Here is a 20,000-nt window from a genome sequence, read left to right on the forward strand (position 1 = left end):
ATTTGACATTTTAAAATCAAGTCTGTTCAACTATCAAACGGCAAACTTCTATTTGCCCTCAACCTTCATGTCTCTCTCGAGCTATTCACTCAAACACTGCTAATTTGTTTTCTGAACATTTTTCTGAACATTTTAATAATAATTTTCTGAACGACACAGATACTGAATGCTTGACTGAGATATTTTATAAAGCATCCTCCATATCTATGGACGCTGTTGCTCCGCTTAAGCGTAAAAAGATGACGGTTGCTGGCCAGCCGTGGTTAAATGATGTCACCTGCGCTCTCAGACAAGAGTGTCGAAAAGCAGAGCGAAAGTGGAAAAAAGATAGGCTACAGGTTTCATTTGACATTTTAAAATCAAGTCTGTTTAACTATCAAACGGCAGTAAAAAAGGCCAAATCTAATTTCTTTTCTCAACTAATTTCTGACAACGCTAAGCGACCCAAAGTCCTGTTTGATACGATTGATTCTATTCTAAACCCGACTACGAATATTTTATCTGAGGCCTCTATTGAGCTTTGTGAAGATTTTTTAAAACATTTCCCTCAAAAAATTTATGATATTAGAAACTCCATTGTTCCCTCTGAACCATGCTTGCAACTGCCCTGTCCTATGAGTTGTCTGTCTAACTTTAAACCTGTCTCTCCAACTCAGCTAGCTGATATTATCTCTACTATGAAGTGTTCTGGTTCTAAGTTAGATATTATCCCGGCTCGTCTTTTCAAGGATGTTTTTTCTACCATTAGTCATATGGTAACCGCTATCATAAACAGCTCTTTAGCCAAAGGTGTCGTTCCAGCTAGTTTTAAACATGCAATTGTGCAACCTATGTTGAAAAAACCTCAGCTTGATCCAGAAATGTGCAGTAACTATCGACCTATCTCTAAACTGCCTTTTATCTCTAAGCTTTTAGAGAAAGTTGTTTTCTCACAGCTCCAGTTTTATCTGAATTCTTTTGATATTTTGGACATGTTCCAATCTGGCTTTAGATCATTACATAGCACTGAGTCGGCTCTGTTGAGGGTTACAAATGATATCTTGCTAGCTCTAGATTCAGGCTCTTGTGTTGTGCTGGTTTTGTTAGACCTGAGCGCTGCATTTGATACCGTTGACCACAGCATTCTTCTTGAACGGCTAGAATGTATGGTAGGTGTCAAGGGCACTGTATTAAAGTGGTTTGCTTCCTACCTCGGAAAGAGGACTTTTTCTGTAAATTTAGGAAATTGTTCCTCGTCATCTGCGCCTGTTTTGTTTGGTGTGCCTCAGGGATCTATTTTGGGACCTTTGTTGTTTTCCCTTTATATGCTCCCCTTGGCCCTCATTTTTCAGAAGTACAACATTTCATATCACTGTTATGCAGATGATTCTCAGCTTTACCTTCCAGTAAGGCTTGACACCACTGCTCCATTTGATGTGTTATTGGAATGTGTAGATGATATCAAGAGGTGGATGACAAAGAATTTTCTGCAGCTAAATGAGGATAAAACAGAGGTTTTAATTTTAGGTTGTCCGGCAGATTCCTCTCCTGCTCTGAAAGCCCAGTTAGGTCCTCTCTCAACAGATGTATGCAAACAAATCAAAAACCTTGGAGTGATCTTTGACTCTTCACTATTTTTTGATAAACAAATTAGTGCTGTTATTAGAGGAAGCTTTTTCCATTTAAGATCTATTGCAAAGTTGAAGAACATTCTTTCAAGCAAAGATTTAGAAGTTGCAATTCATGCATTTGTAACATCACGATTAGACTATTGCAACTCTCTTTACTGTGGTCTTCCTAAATCTTCACTATCTCGTTTACAAATTGTTCAAAATGCAGCTGCAAGACTCTTGACTGGGTCTAGGAAAAGGGATCATATTTCTCCTGTTTTGGCATCCCTTCACTGGCTTCCTATTAAGTTTCGAGTTGATTTTAAGATCCTTATGTTTGTTTATAAGGTGTTGTCTGGCTGTGCACCAAGGTATATTTGTGATCTTATTGTGCCATACTGTCCTGCTAGGGCACTTAGATCTTCAAATCACTTGCTTTTAAATGTGTCACGAAGTCGCTACAAATTAAAGGGTGATCGGGCCTTTTCTGTGGCCCGGCCCAAGCTTTGGACTCGTCTCCCTTATCATGTGAGGTCTGCTCCTTCATTGGACATTTTTAAATCTACTCTGAAAACACATTTTTATTCTTTAGCTTTTGGAAACTTGTAATTGTTGTTTTTTATAGTGTAGTCCTGCTATGCACTATGTACAGAACTTTGGATCAATTTGTATTGTGTTAAAAGTGCTTTATAAATAAAGGTTGTTGTTGTTGTTGTAATACAAAGCTTAATGCTAAATCCTGAAGTAACCCTTTAAAACACCAAAAATCTCACAAAAACATTACAAAACACACTCCAGTAACTTCAAAACATATATTTTTCCACCGTATGTGTGAACGGCCCTAAAACCAGGAACATGAAGTAAAGTCTGATTTTATTTTCACCTTCACTCGTACGAGTGATTCATTCACACATGTAGGTTTAGTTCATCAGATTAGCAGGACTAATGAAGGCTTTAGTAATGACGGATGACTTGCGCTCTGACAGACTCCAGAACTCGTGGAAAACATGCATCCGTCAGGAAACTCAACGCAACACTCTTCCGAGCCGAAGACATGCCAGCGGAGAAACCCTGAGTGTTGTTGAGCACATCTGCAGGACTGATAAGAGAACAGGCCACGTCCGTCCAGCGCTGTCAAACAAGCCCTCGCTGTTTATGTGTTATCACTCCCAGAGGAGTTCACAAGCCGCTCTGATTGGGATAATCCCTCGGGATCGGGAGAAAATTAAAAAAGCGAGCTGCTATCGGGACAGATGAGAAGAAGAACGGCTTCGTGCCAGACCGAGAGCGTCGGAATGTAAACATGGAAACTTGACAGTTTTGGCATTATGAAACATTCAGAGCAGAGACACGTTTTAAAGGGAAATGAAGAAGAAGCAGAGATGATCTCCTCCAACATTTCTAGCAAAACATGGTTCAACTTTATGGTTCGAATGATGTAAAAATTGTCCCTACAAATATACCTTTTAAAAGTTTGGGGTTGGTAATGTTTTTGAAAGAAAGAGTATTTTCTGCTCAACAAGGATGTGTTTATTTGATCCAAAAATACAGTAAAAATTGTGAAATATTATTATAATGTAAATCATCTGTTGTCTATGTGAATAGTAAAGTGTAATTTATTCCTGTGATCAAAGCTGAATGTTCAGCATCATTACTCCAGTCTTCAGTGTCACATGATCCTTCAGAAATCACTCTAATATGAGGATCTGATGATCAAGAAACAGTTATGATTATTATCAATGTTGAAAACAGCTTCATATCTTTGTGGAAACTGTCATATTTTATTTTTCAGGATTCCTTGATGAATAGAAGGATTAGCATTTTCTTTTTAATAGAATCTTTTGTAACCTTATAAATCTCTTTACTGTCACTTTTGATCAATTTAATGCATCCTTGATGAAGTATTTAAAAAAAAGAGAGAGAGAGAGAGAGGCGCGGGCGTGATCGAAAAGTCGCAAAGTGTTTACTTATATTTGTGTGTGCATGTGTGTGTGTGTGTGTGTGTGTGTGTGTGTGTGTGTGTGTGTGTGTGTGTGTGTGTGTGTGTGTGTGAGAGAGGCGCGGCCGCGATCGAACAGTGAAAACATAAAAACATACTCGTCATTTTGTTTATACAGGACATCATTCAAACTGCAAAGTGTTTAAGTTACTGTAAATTTAAATTTTAAGGAAAACAAATATATTAATCTGAAATGTAGCAAATTCATTTTCAATTCATTCAGGTACAATTACCAAACACATCTCAAGGTCTTTTTGTCTTTTTATTAATTTAATTAATAAACTAATTATATAAAACTCAGTGCACTACAAATAAACTGGTTCTATGCCTTTACTTTATTAATAAAACTTATTTAAAAAATGCAAGGCTTAAGTAATTTATTTTCCTTTGGTGGTCCAGCCTGAGACATGCACAAGCCTTCTGTATTTTTGTTTTGCTTTCCCTCCATTGTACCGAATTTGTACCGAACCGTGACTTCTGTGTACCGTTCCACCACTAGTAATAATATAGCAAGAAATGGTAATAATACAACATGTTGTGTCACTACTGTCACCAAATGGAATGGAATTGCAAACAGGTTTTCTGAAAACTCCCCTTTCTGTCATTGGTCAAAGGAACAAACAGTCCCGCCCCCAAACTCATCCCATTGGTTGAATCAGTGTTGCTGTGTCAAGCTGGACAGAAACAGTGCTTTAATTCCCCCAAAATCCACTTATTATAACTCACTCACAACTGACGAAAGTATTTTAACATCAATCAATGCAAATCACCTTCAAAGATGAGTCTGAGGATTTGAATCGCCCAACATTCTGTAGGAAACACTAGCAAACATTGAGAAACTCTTCTGCATTTAACACCGTTTTACCATTTTCAGAATCCTAATATGTTTAATTAATGGTTTTGAGTGGCATTTAATTGAATGAAAAGATAGACTTCCTCTTTTAAAGCAGCACAATGCTGGTGAAAGCGTGTGAACGTCTGGATACGTGTGTGTCTGGCCACATCTTCTCAGTGTTTTACGCCGCTGTTGTGCCACCCACCATGAAGAGGAATGAGGCGAGCAGACACGAGACCATCAAACTTAACAGCCTTGTCCCATCAGGGCATCTCCTGCTGAGTCCACACACACACACACACACACACACACACACACACACACACGCACACACTCACACACTCACACACACACACACACACACACACACACACACACACACACTCACACACACACACACACACACGCACGCATGCACAAACACACACACACACTCACACACACGCCACCACGGGACACTCATATCAGGAAGCTCATAAAGACACTCATTTACCGGTTTACGTAAACTGGGGGATAGAACGAATATTTCAGTGAGCGAGGAAATACAGACTCAGCATTACACAGATATACTGATATTAAGCAACATTAATTCCTCATTTCAGAGGAATTACATAAATACTGAGATATACTGAAATTACGCTCAACAAAGCTGCATTTATTTAATCAAAAATACAGTAAAACAGTGACAGTAAAGACATTTATAATGTTACAAAATATAAATTAATGCTGTTCTTTTGAACTTTCCATTCATTATATTATCCTGAAAAATAAAATGCATGACAGTTTCCAAAGAATTCTGAAGGAGCAAAACTGTTTTCAACACTGCTAATAATCATAAATGTTTCTTGATCATCAAATCCTCATATTAGAGTGATTTCTGAAGGATCATGTGACACTGAAGACTGGAGTAATGATGCTGAACATTCAGCTTTGATCACAGGAATAAATTACACTTTACTATTCACATAGACAACAGCTGATTTACATTATAATAATATTTCACAATTTTTACTGTATTTTTGATCAAATAAATGCAGTCTTGGTGAGCAGAAGAGACTCTTTCAAAAACATTAAAAAACTTTGGAGCGGTTGTGTATGATTTATGATCAATATGCCGTACTGTAAATGTCAGTATAACGTGATGTTGCTCATTAGAAAGCGAGTGTTTCTCTCCTCTGAGGTCTGATGTCCTTCATGCTCACGTTGAGCGAGGTGTTGTTAACTCATTATTTAACCCGTTGTTAACTCATCTGGTGTTCAACAACAGGAGCTTTGAAGAGTTTCCTGACAGACCCAGAACTCACAGTAAACCAGCAGAAGAACATCACTTCACACGCCAGAGACACTGAGAAGACATGTTTAATGTCACTAGAACAACCATGTACAGATGGGAACTGAAACAAATTAGACTTCCGGATTCTTAAAGGGGTGGCTGATTATGATTTGACTTTTCTAACTTTAGTTAGTGTGTAATGTTACTGTTTGATCATAAACAACATCTGCAAAGTTACGACGCTCAAAGTTCAAAGCAAAGGGAGATATTTACTTTTACAGAAATCGCTTTTTAAGGACTACAACAAACGGCTGGTAGAGACTACACCACATTCCTCCCGGGTTAGTGACATCACCAACCCTAAAATTTACATAAACCCCGCCCCCTGAACACGATTTATAGATTATCAAGACAGAATATGCTTATCAATAGCCGCGTTTCCATTACCCTTAAAATTGAAATCGCATTTACAGTCACCTGACGTAGATGACGCGGTGTGTTTGGACAGAATACAAGACAGAGTTCTTTATTAAATTCATATAAGACAAAAGAATTACAGGAATACTGGATTCTAAACCTCAAATAAATGCCACAATCAGCAGATCTGAGGGAGAAACACCCAGAAACTCCTCATATGAGCCGCTCACAGTATAATAAGGGTCGTTCCTCACCATTAATGCTGGGAAACACACACACGTCTCCTTCTGTTAATAATAATGGCCAGTGCAGTGGCTGGGATATAGTACATAAACCTACCAGCGTCCGTCCCCATGGTTTCTGGAATGATTTTACTGATCGCGAGAGGAAAAAATTAAGTTTTAGTCGCATAACATCAGATAATGGAAACGCCGTCATTTCGCAATAGTTTTTTGTCAACATTTAGAAAAAAATCGCAAAAGTTTTGCGCAAATCTGTAATGGAAACGCGCCTAATGACTAGAAGATAACTCCACATCAGCTGCATAAACTCATCAACTAACCGTTCAGACATGTTGTATTCGCCCTGTTTAAACATAAAACATAAAAAGTTTGTGTTTACATAAAATATGTGTGTGGAATGTCTATGTTTATATTGTATATATAAATACACACATATGTATATATTTAAGAAACATTTGCATGCAAATACTGTATATATATTTATACATAATTTATATTATATATAAATATAAATATTTTATATATAAATAACACATTTTTCTTAAATATATACATGCATATGTGTGTGTATTTATATATACAAAATAATGAAACAGTCCACACACATACAGTATATATTATGTAAACACAAACTTATATTTTGGATGTGATTAATTGAGATTAATCGTTCCCCAACACTAGTCATAAACATTCATTTCAGCAACAATTTAGGAATAGTCCAGTCAATGTTTAGGAGTGAGTTTGGCTCTGCCGCTTATTTGCAAAGCAAATCAATTCAAGTTTTGGGGGATCTTGGAAGTCTGACCTTTTCGAGCGACTCAAACTGCTTTTCAGCTCCTTGTTTCCTCCCACTTTCGCTTGAACAAGCACCCAGAAGTTGTCAAACTTTCTTGGCGTGTGAAGGCCGAAGTGGTCACACGAAAGATAAAGAAAGGAAACACAAAAGGCCTGCGGGTGTGAATGGAGGGTGATGGTGGAGGCATGCTAATGAAGCGCTAATGCTCACAAGCGCAGGCTAACGGGGTTAATTATCATAACAACGGGGCGCTTCAGGAGACCGACACGTCAGGGTTCGGCCAAGACTCGTCCGATGGAGAGCAGAAGCGCTGACGGATCTGAGAGGTCACTTTATCTTTGTTTAAATAATTAACCCACCTTTGCTTCGCTTTTGTTGGAGGAGTGACACCACAATGAGGCGTTCTCACCGGCATTCAGAGACATTACTGTCCTCGCTTTTGTTTGACATCTGCAGTGACTCAGTGGAAAGGCTAAACAGGTTGAAAACAGCGATTCACAAACACACACACACACACACACACACTGTATGGGACAATATAGTGGGAAAGCCCTTATGAGCGGCCCAGTGTGGGTCTTGCTTTGTGTTGTGAGGACTTTACACATGGATCACTTCATTAAGAGGAGATGAGCAAACAAACTCTACAATCCTGAGCCAACAACCCCACCGTTAACAGCAGAAACACACTCACACACGCTGTGCTTAGACTTCAAGAAACACACTCACACACGCTGAGCTTAGAATTCACGACTGGCACTTTCACAATGCAAATAACATAGGTTTTTGTATATCGATCACAGTTAACGACAATGCAGATCAATCTGTCTATCTATCTATCTATCTATCTATCTATCTATCTATCTATCTATGTATCTATCATTAAACAAACCATCCACCCATAAAACTTCAATTATCGACTTTTTTTTTTACTTTTTCAAAACTTTTTCAAAACTTTTTCAAAACTTTTTCAAATCTTTCAAACTTCGTTTCTGTTGTTTTTCAAGCTAAAAATAGCAGTTATGTGAATTTGATTGAATTTCAAATGCATATTAATTCCCCCAGTACTGCAGCAGTTCTGCATCCCGTTTTCCACATCAATCTAAACCCAGGAACTGAATTGCAATTTAAACGACATTCTCAGTTCAGTTCTGAATGGCGCACAACCCTCAGCTAGATAATTGATTATAATGGCACAGAGCGTGTTTTAAAAAAGTCAAACTACTAACCCGACAACAGCATACCAAGACATGAAACAGCGAAACATGACGCAACGGGCAAAGACGTCCATCTGACGCATGTGTGCCGGACTGAGCACAGTCCCACCCGGAGAACGACAACATATGCATTACTAATTACCAGTATAAAAAACATGATTCTGAAGTATGCCTGACAGATAGCTAGCAACAGAAACACACTCAGTCAAAGCATGGCATGATCTCCTCGAGAGTTTCTCGAGTCTCAGACATAAAGAGGGCCAGTTGTAATGGGAACGCCCAACGCTCAGACACGCAAACAGCCAAATCCTTCTTTAACACAGCAGCTCTTGATGAATGACTGGGGACAGTGGTTCTGCCAAGACCCGACACTGGCCAACGCCATGGAAAGGAAAAGAGCAGGTCTTTTGTTGCATTCTAGCGCAAAAACAAAGCGGCTTTGCTTTTCGAGCGCCGTGTGTATCTCCTCTTTGAAGCCCTCTGACATCTTCATTAACTCTCGTGAAGCAAAATGAATTTGTGTTTTGCCTTGTTAATGTCTGTTCTTCTTGGCTGGACTTCACTCGTCACGCTTTTTTTTCCTCACCACAATAAACTTTGGTAACACTTTACAATAAGGTCTCATTTAGTAAACATTAGATGCATTCACAGTAAAAAAAACAACAACCTTGGGTTATTTTTTTTTACCCAATCATCATATTGGGTCACTATGTTGGGTTATTTTCCAAAAATGTTGGGTCATTTTTAAAATCGTTGGGTAATTTCTAGTAATAACCCGTCTTTTGGGTTAAATACGTATGCTACTTGTGTATTTTGAATTTATGCACACAATCATTTAAATGTTTACATTAAATTCTACACTCCCCAATATTTAGTTTGTAATTTAAACATACATTTGTTGAGACATATTGATCGTTTTATACAATTAAATAATCCGTATTTGAAAACAAAGTGCATTTCATTTATTAAAATAATGTCATGAATACAAATAAATAGTTAACTTAACTGTTGGGTTACTCTGAACCCAGCTGGCTTTCAATGCATTGGGTTAAAATAACCCACCGTTGGGAAGGTGATATACCAACCCATAGTTGGGTTACATTATTATACATTATTAATAACAATGAACATTTGTGAAAGCATATCTGTTTTGTTTTAAAATAAAATACGCTCCTTATGTAAAATGCATGAGCGACTCTAAATGAAGTTGCAACACATCATGCACAAATATAATCAAACAAGCAAGCAAAGTAAGAGTAAAATCTGGCCAGTTTCTTTCTCTCTGTAACCAGTGTTGTGTGAACGAGCGTCATGCATGATGCTGTGAATGTGTAATGATTCAACACAGGACTCGTCTATACCTTCAGCTCCCTACAGAGACTCAATATTACTGTTACCATAGTAAATGTAGAGCATGCATCACATTTACACATGCTAGATACCCGGGGAATCATATAAACACGGCCACTACCGCATCTGACTTCAATTCAATACATGAACTATTAAGAACATGTGAGGCATTGCATTTAACCTGAAACCTTTTAATCTCAAAATCAAAATATATTTTTGTAATTCGCATTATTCTCAATAGATTCTTGTCACTGCAATACACTGTTCTTACTGCAATACACTGTTTTTACTGCATTTCAGCTCAAAGAAAGGCAGTACAACAAATACTACAAATTCTTTAATCTTACTTTTTAAACTGGTAAACTTCATGTATATTTTAATAAAATATTACTATTATTTCTTGCATTGGCAAAAACACTTTAACCTTACTTTTTAAAATTGTAAAATCTACTATTTAAATAAAACATCACTGTTTTTTCTTGCATTGCTGTAACAAGATGTATAAACACTTTACTTTTTAAACTTGTGCAATTTATGACGATTTAAATATCACTATTTGTCTTGCATTGCAGTAATGAGAATGACTTTTCATTGCATTACAAAAATGAAGAGTGAAAATATGCATAAAGTTCTTGCAATAAACTTAAAGGGGACCCTTTTTACAAGATGTAATGCAAGTCTCAGTGTCCCCAGAATGTGTCTGTGAAGTTTCAGCTCAAAATACCCCACAGATCAATTATTTTACCATGTTGTAAATTCCTATTTTCGAGTGGAAAGAACAACATGCTGTTTTCGTGCATGTGTCTTTAAATGCAAATGAGCTGCTGCTCCCCACACCCCCTTTCCAGAAGGGGGCGGAGCCTTTACAGTTCGTACATCAGATACTCTGCCAAACACTAAAACATCTGTTTGTTTTTATTATCATCTCTATCGCGGTCACGCTCATTTGACATTGCAGTTCTTCATAACCATGAAAGATAATTATCTGCATGTGTTTTAAAGCCATATCAGTCTAAACTTCTGATATATGGTTTTCTGAGCGCACACACCCGAAGCACGTGCACAGAAAGCTGGGTATTAAACTAAGTTCCCTTTCACATCTTATTGTGCTCAAACTCTCAAATACACACAATGATATGTCAAAACGCACATAAACACAGTCGGTTATGTCTGTGAATGTAAACAGCAGGGAAAGAAACCGCATGTGTATATTAGATCTGTGTATTAAAGTGACAGCAGCGTAATATACAGTACCTACTGCTATATATGCTGTTAATATGAATCAAACAACAAAAGAAAACAGAAAATCACTCACTGAATAACTTTAGTAGTTTTAAAAATAATATATTTCTTACTTGAATGCTGCTGTTAAACGCTTTAACAAGGAGATAAAACATGATGGACTGTACAGCTCACTGAGGGGCGGAGCTATGCTAATCCGTCAGCAGTCATGGGCGGAGCCTAAGCATATGTGATGTCACATTGCATAGAATCCGCAAATGGCTTATTCTTAAACACTGCTTATGATTTATGGGGATTAAAAAAGATTTTCATCTTTATAGGGTGGTTGTGTACACACACTGCCAACACATGTTCAAACACCATGTAAAAGTGAATTTTGCATTATAGATCGCCTTTAATGGTCCTAAAATAGGACTTTTTTTCGTCTTTCATTCTCCATTGATCAGCATAGATTGCATGAGATTCACAGTTTTACCTTTGAGCACTGCTTGTGATTCTGACACCACACCAATGATCCATTGCTCTGAAACAAAAAGAGAGACATAATAAAAACACTGCAAATATACGAAACATTAGTGAATCAGTTCGAACTGTTCATTTCAGCGAATCGATTCAAAGATTCATTTGCACCATCACTCGAAAAACTGATGCTTGACTAAAAATATTCCGGTTTAATATGAAGCCGTGTGAATCAGGGCTTTGTTCACTTTTCCAAAAGCATCTGAACAGGCAAACGTTACGGCTCTGCAAACCAAAAGTCTGCTCAAGTTCAATGTCAAGTTCAAAGGATTCTGGAACAATGTAATCCAGTGGAAATTCCCTGCGAAAACCTTGGGAAACAACTTATCATTAAAGGACTTAATTTGCCATCCAGTACCGTGGGGTGTTGTGCACTTGATGTCAAGGATAATGGTCAGCTAGCTTCAAAGAGCTGAACTGAGACAGTGGATCCTGGAACCAGAGCAAACGCACAACATGTGAATCATCAAGATTGTAATGGAGCGTTAACGTGTGTCTTCAATCAGAGTCATTAAACCAGCGCAGCCTGAACCGTTTTAGCAATTCGACTGGATCTAGCACAGATATGTTAATTGGATCACCTTTATGAAGACTGTAAATCAAACATTATTAACTTCACCTCATAAACTACAGAGGCTTTAAACCAAAACAAATCATCAACATCATTGCAGCCTGTCAATAAGTCCAATAAGATGTGATTTTATTAAAAGCAGTGAGGCGATCGAGATCATGTGTTGTGAATAATTTACTCAACCCTAACCTCATCCAAGATGTTCATGTGTTTCCTTCTTCAGTCGAAAATAAATTAAGGTTTTTGAGGAAAACGTTCCAGGATGTTCCTCCATATAGTGTCTTCAATGGGGTCCAACGGGTTGAAGGTCCAAATGTGAGTTTCAGTGCAGCTTCAAAGTCTCGACACGATCCAGCCGAGGAATAAGAGTCTCATCTAGACAAACCAGTGGACATTTTAGAACAAAATACACATTTAAACCACTAATGCTGGTCTTGCACTAGCTGTGATGCGACACACATTACGTGATCAGGTTGAAAGGTCAAGCGTGTTTCGGTTCAGAAATGTAAAAATGTAAAGAAAACACCATCTCATTTTCTCCTCCGACTTCAAAATCGTCCGATATCGTTGTTTTACCTTTTTTTGTAAATGCCGTTTGTCTTAGTCTTTGCACGTTCTCTTTCCAAACATTAGATCTGTTCTTACGCCTATGTCACACTTGACCTTTCATCATGATTACATAATGTGTGTCGCATCACAGCGAGTGCAAGACCAGCATTAGTGGTTAAAAGTATATAAATGTTTATTTTGTTCTAAAATGTCCGCTGGTTTGTCTAGATGAGACTCTTATTCCTCGGCTGGATCGTGTCGAGACTTTGAAGCTGCACTGAAACTCACATCTGGACCTTCGACCCGTTGGACCCCATTGAAGACACTATATGGAGAACAATCCTGGATACCTTAATTTCTTTTCGACTGAAGAAAGAAAGACACGATTATCTTGGATGACGGTGCGTAAATTATCAGGAAATTTTAATTCTGAAGTGAACTACTCCTTTAAATGAATCCCAGCTCCACCGATATATCATTCACAAGACATTCAGAGCTCTGGTTTTAATCCTCGGACACTCGACGTGATGTTGACCCAGCTGTTTCTGCTCGTGTGTTTCGACCTCGGAGAGATAATTATAGGTCAGAACTGTTAGGATATTCCTGGACAGTTTAAGCCTTTGGTTTTCAAAGCTCTGCAGATTTACAATCAGTTTTCGCTGGTGGATTCACACTGCCAGATCAACTGTAATCCATCACGCAAACTCATCCACTGGAACGAAGCATAACATTGTCTTTAAAGATAAACTGTACGTTCACATCATGTATGCGTTTAGCAGGCGCTTCTATCCGCACAAAACAACCTGCAACAGAGCAGCGAAATCAGTCCGTCACACAGACAACAAGAGCGTTTAAAGATGGTGTCGTTTGAGAAATATACTGTGAGAATCAGTGAATTTACATTCATATTAATGCAGGAAACGGGACGCAGAATTAAAATTCTAATTTAAATGTAAGGATGGATGGATGGATGGATGGATGGATGGATGGATGGATGGATGGATGGATGGATGGATGGATGGATGGATGGATGGATGGATGGATGGATGGATGGATGGATGGATGGATGGATGGATGGAAGAGAAGAGAAGAGAAGAGAAGAGAAGAGAAGAGAAGAGAAGAGAAGAGAAGAGAAGAGAAGAGAAAAGAAGAGAAGAAAAGAGAGAGCGTCATCCATCATTTCATCATACCTTTCCAGTTTAATGTTGTACGAAAGCAGGGGTTTTCTGTATAAACACCCAATTTATACTGTGAACAATTAATGTCTATATGAAAACATTTAGTTTCTATTAAGTTAATTACTCATTATAGCACTGTACTCTGTTTATAACATTTATATTTATATATAATATAATGTATAAATATATATACAGTATATACATGCAAATATTTTGTGAAATACATGAATGTGTGTGTATTTATATATACAAAATAATGATACACAGCACACACACATATATTATGTAAACACAAACTTGTATGTTGGATGCGATTAATCATGATTAATCATTGCCCAGCACTACTTTTTCATATTCAAAATTCTTTAAAAAAAATTATAGCCATATAACTTAATTCTAAGAGCATTCGTATACCATTAAAATAGCTAAATAAAATTGAGATGAGACATTTGTGTTGGTGTTGTGCAATGTGCTGGTAAATCAGCAAACTCGTTCTTATCAGCGTTTCATACAGAGCAAAACATCTACAGATCCACATTCCAGAGATAGACGGGCCATAAAGTGGAAATACGTGAAGATATGAAGGTTTGAGCAGACTGACACTGACTCTCGGGTTGTTTAAAGAGACATTATTGCTCAGTTACACTCCCAGCATTCAAACAGGACAAAGATCAGAGCAGTTCAACACCAGTTACACTCAATCTGTGCTGATCCATACACAGATGAACAACTTTAAAAACATTAGAGCTCAAGTGGATGTTTCTGAGCATGTGATAGAACGATAGAACGACATATATGGATGGATGGATGGATGGATGGATGGATGGATGGATGGATGGATGGATGGATGGATGGATGGTAAATGTATGGATGGATGGATGGATGGATGGATGGATGGATGGATGGATGGATGGATGGATGGATGGATGGATGGATGGATGGATGGTAAATGTATGTATGGATGGATGGATGGATGGATGGTAAATGTATGGATGGATGGATGGATGGATGGATGGATGGATGGATGGATGGATGGATGGATGGTAAATGTATGTATGGATGGATGGATGGATGTATGTATGGATGGATGGATGGATGGATGGATGGATGGATGGATGGATGGATGGATGGATGGATGGATGGATGGATGGATGGTAAATGTATGTATGGATGGATGGATGGATGGTAAATGTATGTATGTATGGATGGATGGATGGATGGATGGATGGATGGATAGATGGTAAATGTATAGATGGATGGATGGATGGATGGATAGATGTAGCACAAGACTCCATTCATGTCTTCACTAATGTAAAACCTCTCACACACACACACACACACGGTGTGTGTCATATCAAAGGCCCTTAACAAGGAAACACAGTGAAACTTCTTTCCAATGTTTGTCTTTTCTCTGGATCAGAACGCGTGTCCCTCGGGCTCGGCACATTAAGAGAAACAGAGGGAACGAAGGGCTTAATTTAAAAGGTAATAATTTTTACGACGTCAAATGCGCTAGCTGGACCTCTGTGACACACCTTTGGCTTCATACACACACACATAAATAACCCCACTTTCCAAACGCTGGCGAAACAGAGTCGCTCTTTCAGCAGATTTACAGCGGGTGTTTCCCTCGGCCTGAGATGGAATCACTGATACTCAAACACACACTAATACTGCGCTATTTAGACGTCAGATAGGACAATAAAAACTCTGAGAGGGTTTCATTTCACTGGACCGTGTTTTGATGACCTGTACTGACACACGGTTATTCGGGACATAAACTGTCTGAGTACAATAGAGTTCAAAACCAGTCTAAAACCAGTGAGTGCTCTTTACTATAATACAATATTATTCATTACAAATTATATTATCATCAGCAGATGGATGGAAAGACACAGATAGAACAATGAATGGATGGATAGATACTGATAAAACGATGGATAGACAGACAGACAGACAGACAGACAGACAGACAGACAGACAGACAGACAGACAGACAGACAGACAGACAGACAGACAGACAGATAGATAGATAGATAGATAGATAGATAGATAGATAGATAGATAGATAGATAGATAGATAGATAGATAGATAGATAGATAGATAGATAGATAGATAGATAGATAGATAGATAGATGTAGTGTGAGCTCAGACTTTTTGGACGCTTTAAAACCACAACATCTTCATTCAATCAAATCTTTTTCACACTTCCTCACTGAATCCTTTATGAACTCCTGAAGGAGGAAGACTGATCGACTGTCAGCAGCAGTTGCACAGGGTCTGTGAGGAGTGTGTGTGTGTGTGTGTGTGTGTGTGTGTGTGTGTGTGTGTGTGTGTGTGTGTGTGTGTGTGTGTGTGTGTGTGAGGAGTGTGACACTGGCATTTGGTCACCAGGCGAGTTCGGAGGGGGGCTGCATGTTTTTGCAGCTGACCAGACCTCCCATTTTCACATGAAAGACCTGTGAACACACAGACACACACACACACACACACACACACACACACACACACACACACACACACACACACACACACACACACACACAGCCTCTGGACACTCTTTATGGAGCACCAACAACAATCGCTTTCTATTCCTGGAGCTTCAACCGGTCCTTCATCAAACTCAGCCTGTCACGCACTTCCTCAGGAGACAAAACCCCCGAGACTCACAGACTCACACTCCCTCTGATCTGAAGGAAGATGTTCCCCTCCAATCATTAAAGGGATAGTTCACCCTAAAATGAAAATTAGCCCATGATTTACTCACCCTCAACTCATCCTAGGTGTATACGACTCTCTTCTATCAGACGAACACAATCAGAGTTATATTAATAAATGTCCTGGCTCTTCCAGCTTTATAATGGCCATTTCTGTTTTGAAGTCCTTAAAAGTGCATCTATCATGATAAAAGTGCATTATGATGGATAGATGCACTTTTAAGGACTTCAAAACAGAAATGGCCATTATAAAGCTGGAAGAGCCAGGACATTTATTAATATAACTCTGATTGTGTTCGTCTGAAAGAAGAGAGTCGTATACACCTAGGATGAGTTGAGGGAGAGTAAATCATGGGCTAATTTTCATTTTTGGGTGAACTATCCCTTTAAGAAAGATGTTCCCCTCGAATCATTAACGACTGCAGTTCTGCTCGACATTTCATTCAAGATCATCATAACCGTCACGAGCGCGGATGGATGTCGGCTTGTTTTGATTGCAAGGCAAGTTTCACGCATAAGACACATGCATTAACCTTGAGTCCCTTCAGTTCAACACAACGAGGGAAGCTTAGCAGGAAAACGCCTTTCGCTGAGACCGTAGGAAACTAATACGCTCTAGATCATGACCTTTGACAAAAAACAACCGCACAAGAGCAACACAAACCCTTCACTTGAGAATCTTCTGTTTCACTGCACCAGGAATGTCATCAAATATCAGCCAAAATGCAACAAAATCCCATATAATTCCTTTATGAAACCACAGTTAAGTTATTAAACTTATAATGCACCGAAAAAACGAATGATTTTCAGTAATAATTTATAGATTTGAGCAGAAGTATATAATCTGCTATCAAAAACATAATATACATACAAACATACATATATATATATTATATATATATATTCTGGATAAATAGATGCACAATTATGAATAGACAACTAAACAAAATAAAACATAATTTACAAAATGTTCTATTAAAATGTTAATTGCTGCAGTCTATTTAAAAATATTGAATTATGCCTAATTACAATTTTTTTATTGGGTTGAGTGAATAATTCAATGACTCGCACATAAAGACTTGTTTCACTACTGGATGAATCAGTGTTTTTGAACGAATCTCTTGAATTAATGAACAGTCTCTTGTCGCCACCTACTGGTGTAACGATGTAATTGATACAATCTTTATTTGAAGCTTCAACTTACTTTCAAAAACATGATTTACTTCATTTTTATCCCAGTAGACTGTAGTTGTCATAGGAATAAGATCGCATGGGTGTTTGAATTGAGATTGCGATTTTTTTTTTTTTTTTTTTTGCTGTTCTAATATAAATATAAATCTACATAATGAATTCGGGATGGAAATGTGCTCAATTGTCATAGAACTCTAAATATGCTTTAGTTCCCTCATGAAAATACGAGATTGACCCTTTGAAGCTCATTCCTCACAATGTTCCACTCTCTGTTTAGTGCTTTCTCTCCTCTGAATATTATATTTATATATGTTAATTAGTTGTTAAAGCAATAAAAAACATAAGACTAAAGAATTATAGATGGACCGATAAAGCAGATTAAATGGCCGATATTCCATTGTGACTGAAAATGTACTCAGTATCTGTTTTGAGATTTTTGTGAATTTAGAGTAAAATTTATGCAAAATAAGTGTTCATTTAATTTTCTGTCATTAAATAGTTTTAATAGTAATATTTATAGGTCACTAAAGAGTGACAGACCAATATGATCATCGAGTCAGGTTCCCAATCTATAGCTGTACATTTTGTGATTTAAAGTCAATTTAAACAGTGTAAAATAACAATAAGAATTAATAATAATAATAATAATAATAATAATAATAATAATAATTAAAAATAAGTGATTCATTTGATTTCAAAAATTCTGGGTACATTCCGTTTGCGCATATACTGTATATCGGCCATTGAAAAGCACATATTGGTAGAAAATGTAAAAACATTCTTCTGCAAAACACTCAGAAAAACAATAATCTAAATTTCAAGATTGTGTAAACAAATTTAAAGTTAGGAAATTGCATACTAAGACGAATTTATGTCATTCTAAATCGAAATTGTGACATAAATATAATTTTATGGGAATTTCCCATTGAAACTGGTATTGATGAAGCTTCTGTCTGATATAATGATGTTGATCATACCTGTAAATGCTTGAAAGCTGCAGAAATGCGCGTGATGTGCAGACTGAGACATCGCGACGCGCACCTCGCGCGATAAACGCTCGCGCTGAAGAACTCGTCGGGTTTCCTCGCGTCCGCGCGCGCGGCGCTCCACAACACGATAATCCACAGGGTGAGCGCGAGCATAGCGAAGCTGCAGTCAGTCAGTGAGTGTGTGTGAGTGTGTGTGTGTGTGTCGCTCCTGCTGCAGCTGCAGATGAAGAAAGTTTCGTGCTGAAAGGGGGCGGAGTCAGACTCTTCGCGAGCGCGCCATTGGTGGAGCTCGGCGCGCGCCCCGCCTCTCCAGACGCAGGTAGATGCGCGCGGGGGCGCGCGCCAGGAACTTCAGATGGGATGATTGGGAAAGTTCTGCTTTTTCTTTTTTCTCTTCTATAATATCAGTATGCTTTTGCAATATGTGTTTTCAAACATGCTTTAGTAAACCATGACATGAAAAGCTGAAATAATTACATAAAAATCATAATTATGACATAAAAAGTTGATTTGTGTCATCATTTTGAATCTCACAAAAATCATAATTATGGCATAAAAAGTTGATTTAATAATTTCGATTTTTAATCTCAAAACTAAGACGTCAATTATGATTAAGTATATTATAATTTCAACTTTATCTCATTTATTTTCCTCTTAATCACCATATGCTTTTGCAATATGCTTTTTACAAACATGCTTTTGTAAACCATAACATGAAAAGTGAAAATTATGACATAAAAATCATAATTAGGACATGCACTGAAAAAAAATGTTTTGCTGCTTGTTCAAATTTCTTAATTAAAATGAGTTTAAGCAACACAACTGCTATTCATTTTGTCCTACCTTAATTTGATTGTGTTCAATCTGCTTAAATACATGTAGAATTTAAGTTTACTTAATCAGTTTGTGTTGGATTACATGAATAATTTGTGTTGCATTAACTGAAACTGGGCGGTGCTTATAGTTCCCAGCATGCTTTGCATATGGCTGAATTAAGAGAGGATAAATGTTGAAATTACGTGTTATTTTATGTGTTTTTGAGAAAATGAGAAAAGAGGAAGACTTGACAGTGTGTAATTGTGTTTAATGAGCCTTTTAAAATTCACTTTGAGACTACTTAATTGGGTCATTGAAAATGACTTCTTTCCATGATGTTGAAGTTACTTGAACAAATTATGTTTGTTTAACTTAATTGATTCATGTAAATCCAACACACTATTTTTTCAGAGTAGAAAGTTGACTTTTTAGTAATTTTACTTTAAAATTACATAATTCTGACTGTCACAATTGACTTATTATAATACATAATTTCAACTTTATCTCATAAA

General features: G+C 37.5%; 1 protein-coding gene across 1 annotated transcript in view; it reads right to left on the bottom strand.

The window, feature by feature from the left end:
• The window catches only part of LOC308686377 (anosmin-1-like), a gene marked incomplete at its 3' end in the record, with an annotated part of 30,013 nt that extends 11,168 nt beyond the window's left edge, over positions 1-18,845 (bottom strand). Inside the window, exons 1-2 of the mRNA XM_081394797.1 lie at positions 18,661-18,845; positions 11,433-11,480 (exon numbers count right to left, since the gene is read on the bottom strand). Of these exons, the coding sequence (XP_081250923.1) occupies positions 11,433-11,480; positions 18,661-18,825 (213 nt within the window). The remainder of the gene's footprint in view (positions 1-11,432; positions 11,481-18,660) is intronic.
• Positions 18,846-20,000: the final 1,155 nt, after the last annotated feature.

Source organism: Scardinius erythrophthalmus (assembly GCF_964197995.2).
Source record: "Scardinius erythrophthalmus genome assembly, contig: HAP1_SCAFFOLD_224, whole genome shotgun sequence".
NCBI lineage: Eukaryota > Metazoa > Chordata > Actinopteri > Cypriniformes > Leuciscidae > Scardinius > Scardinius erythrophthalmus.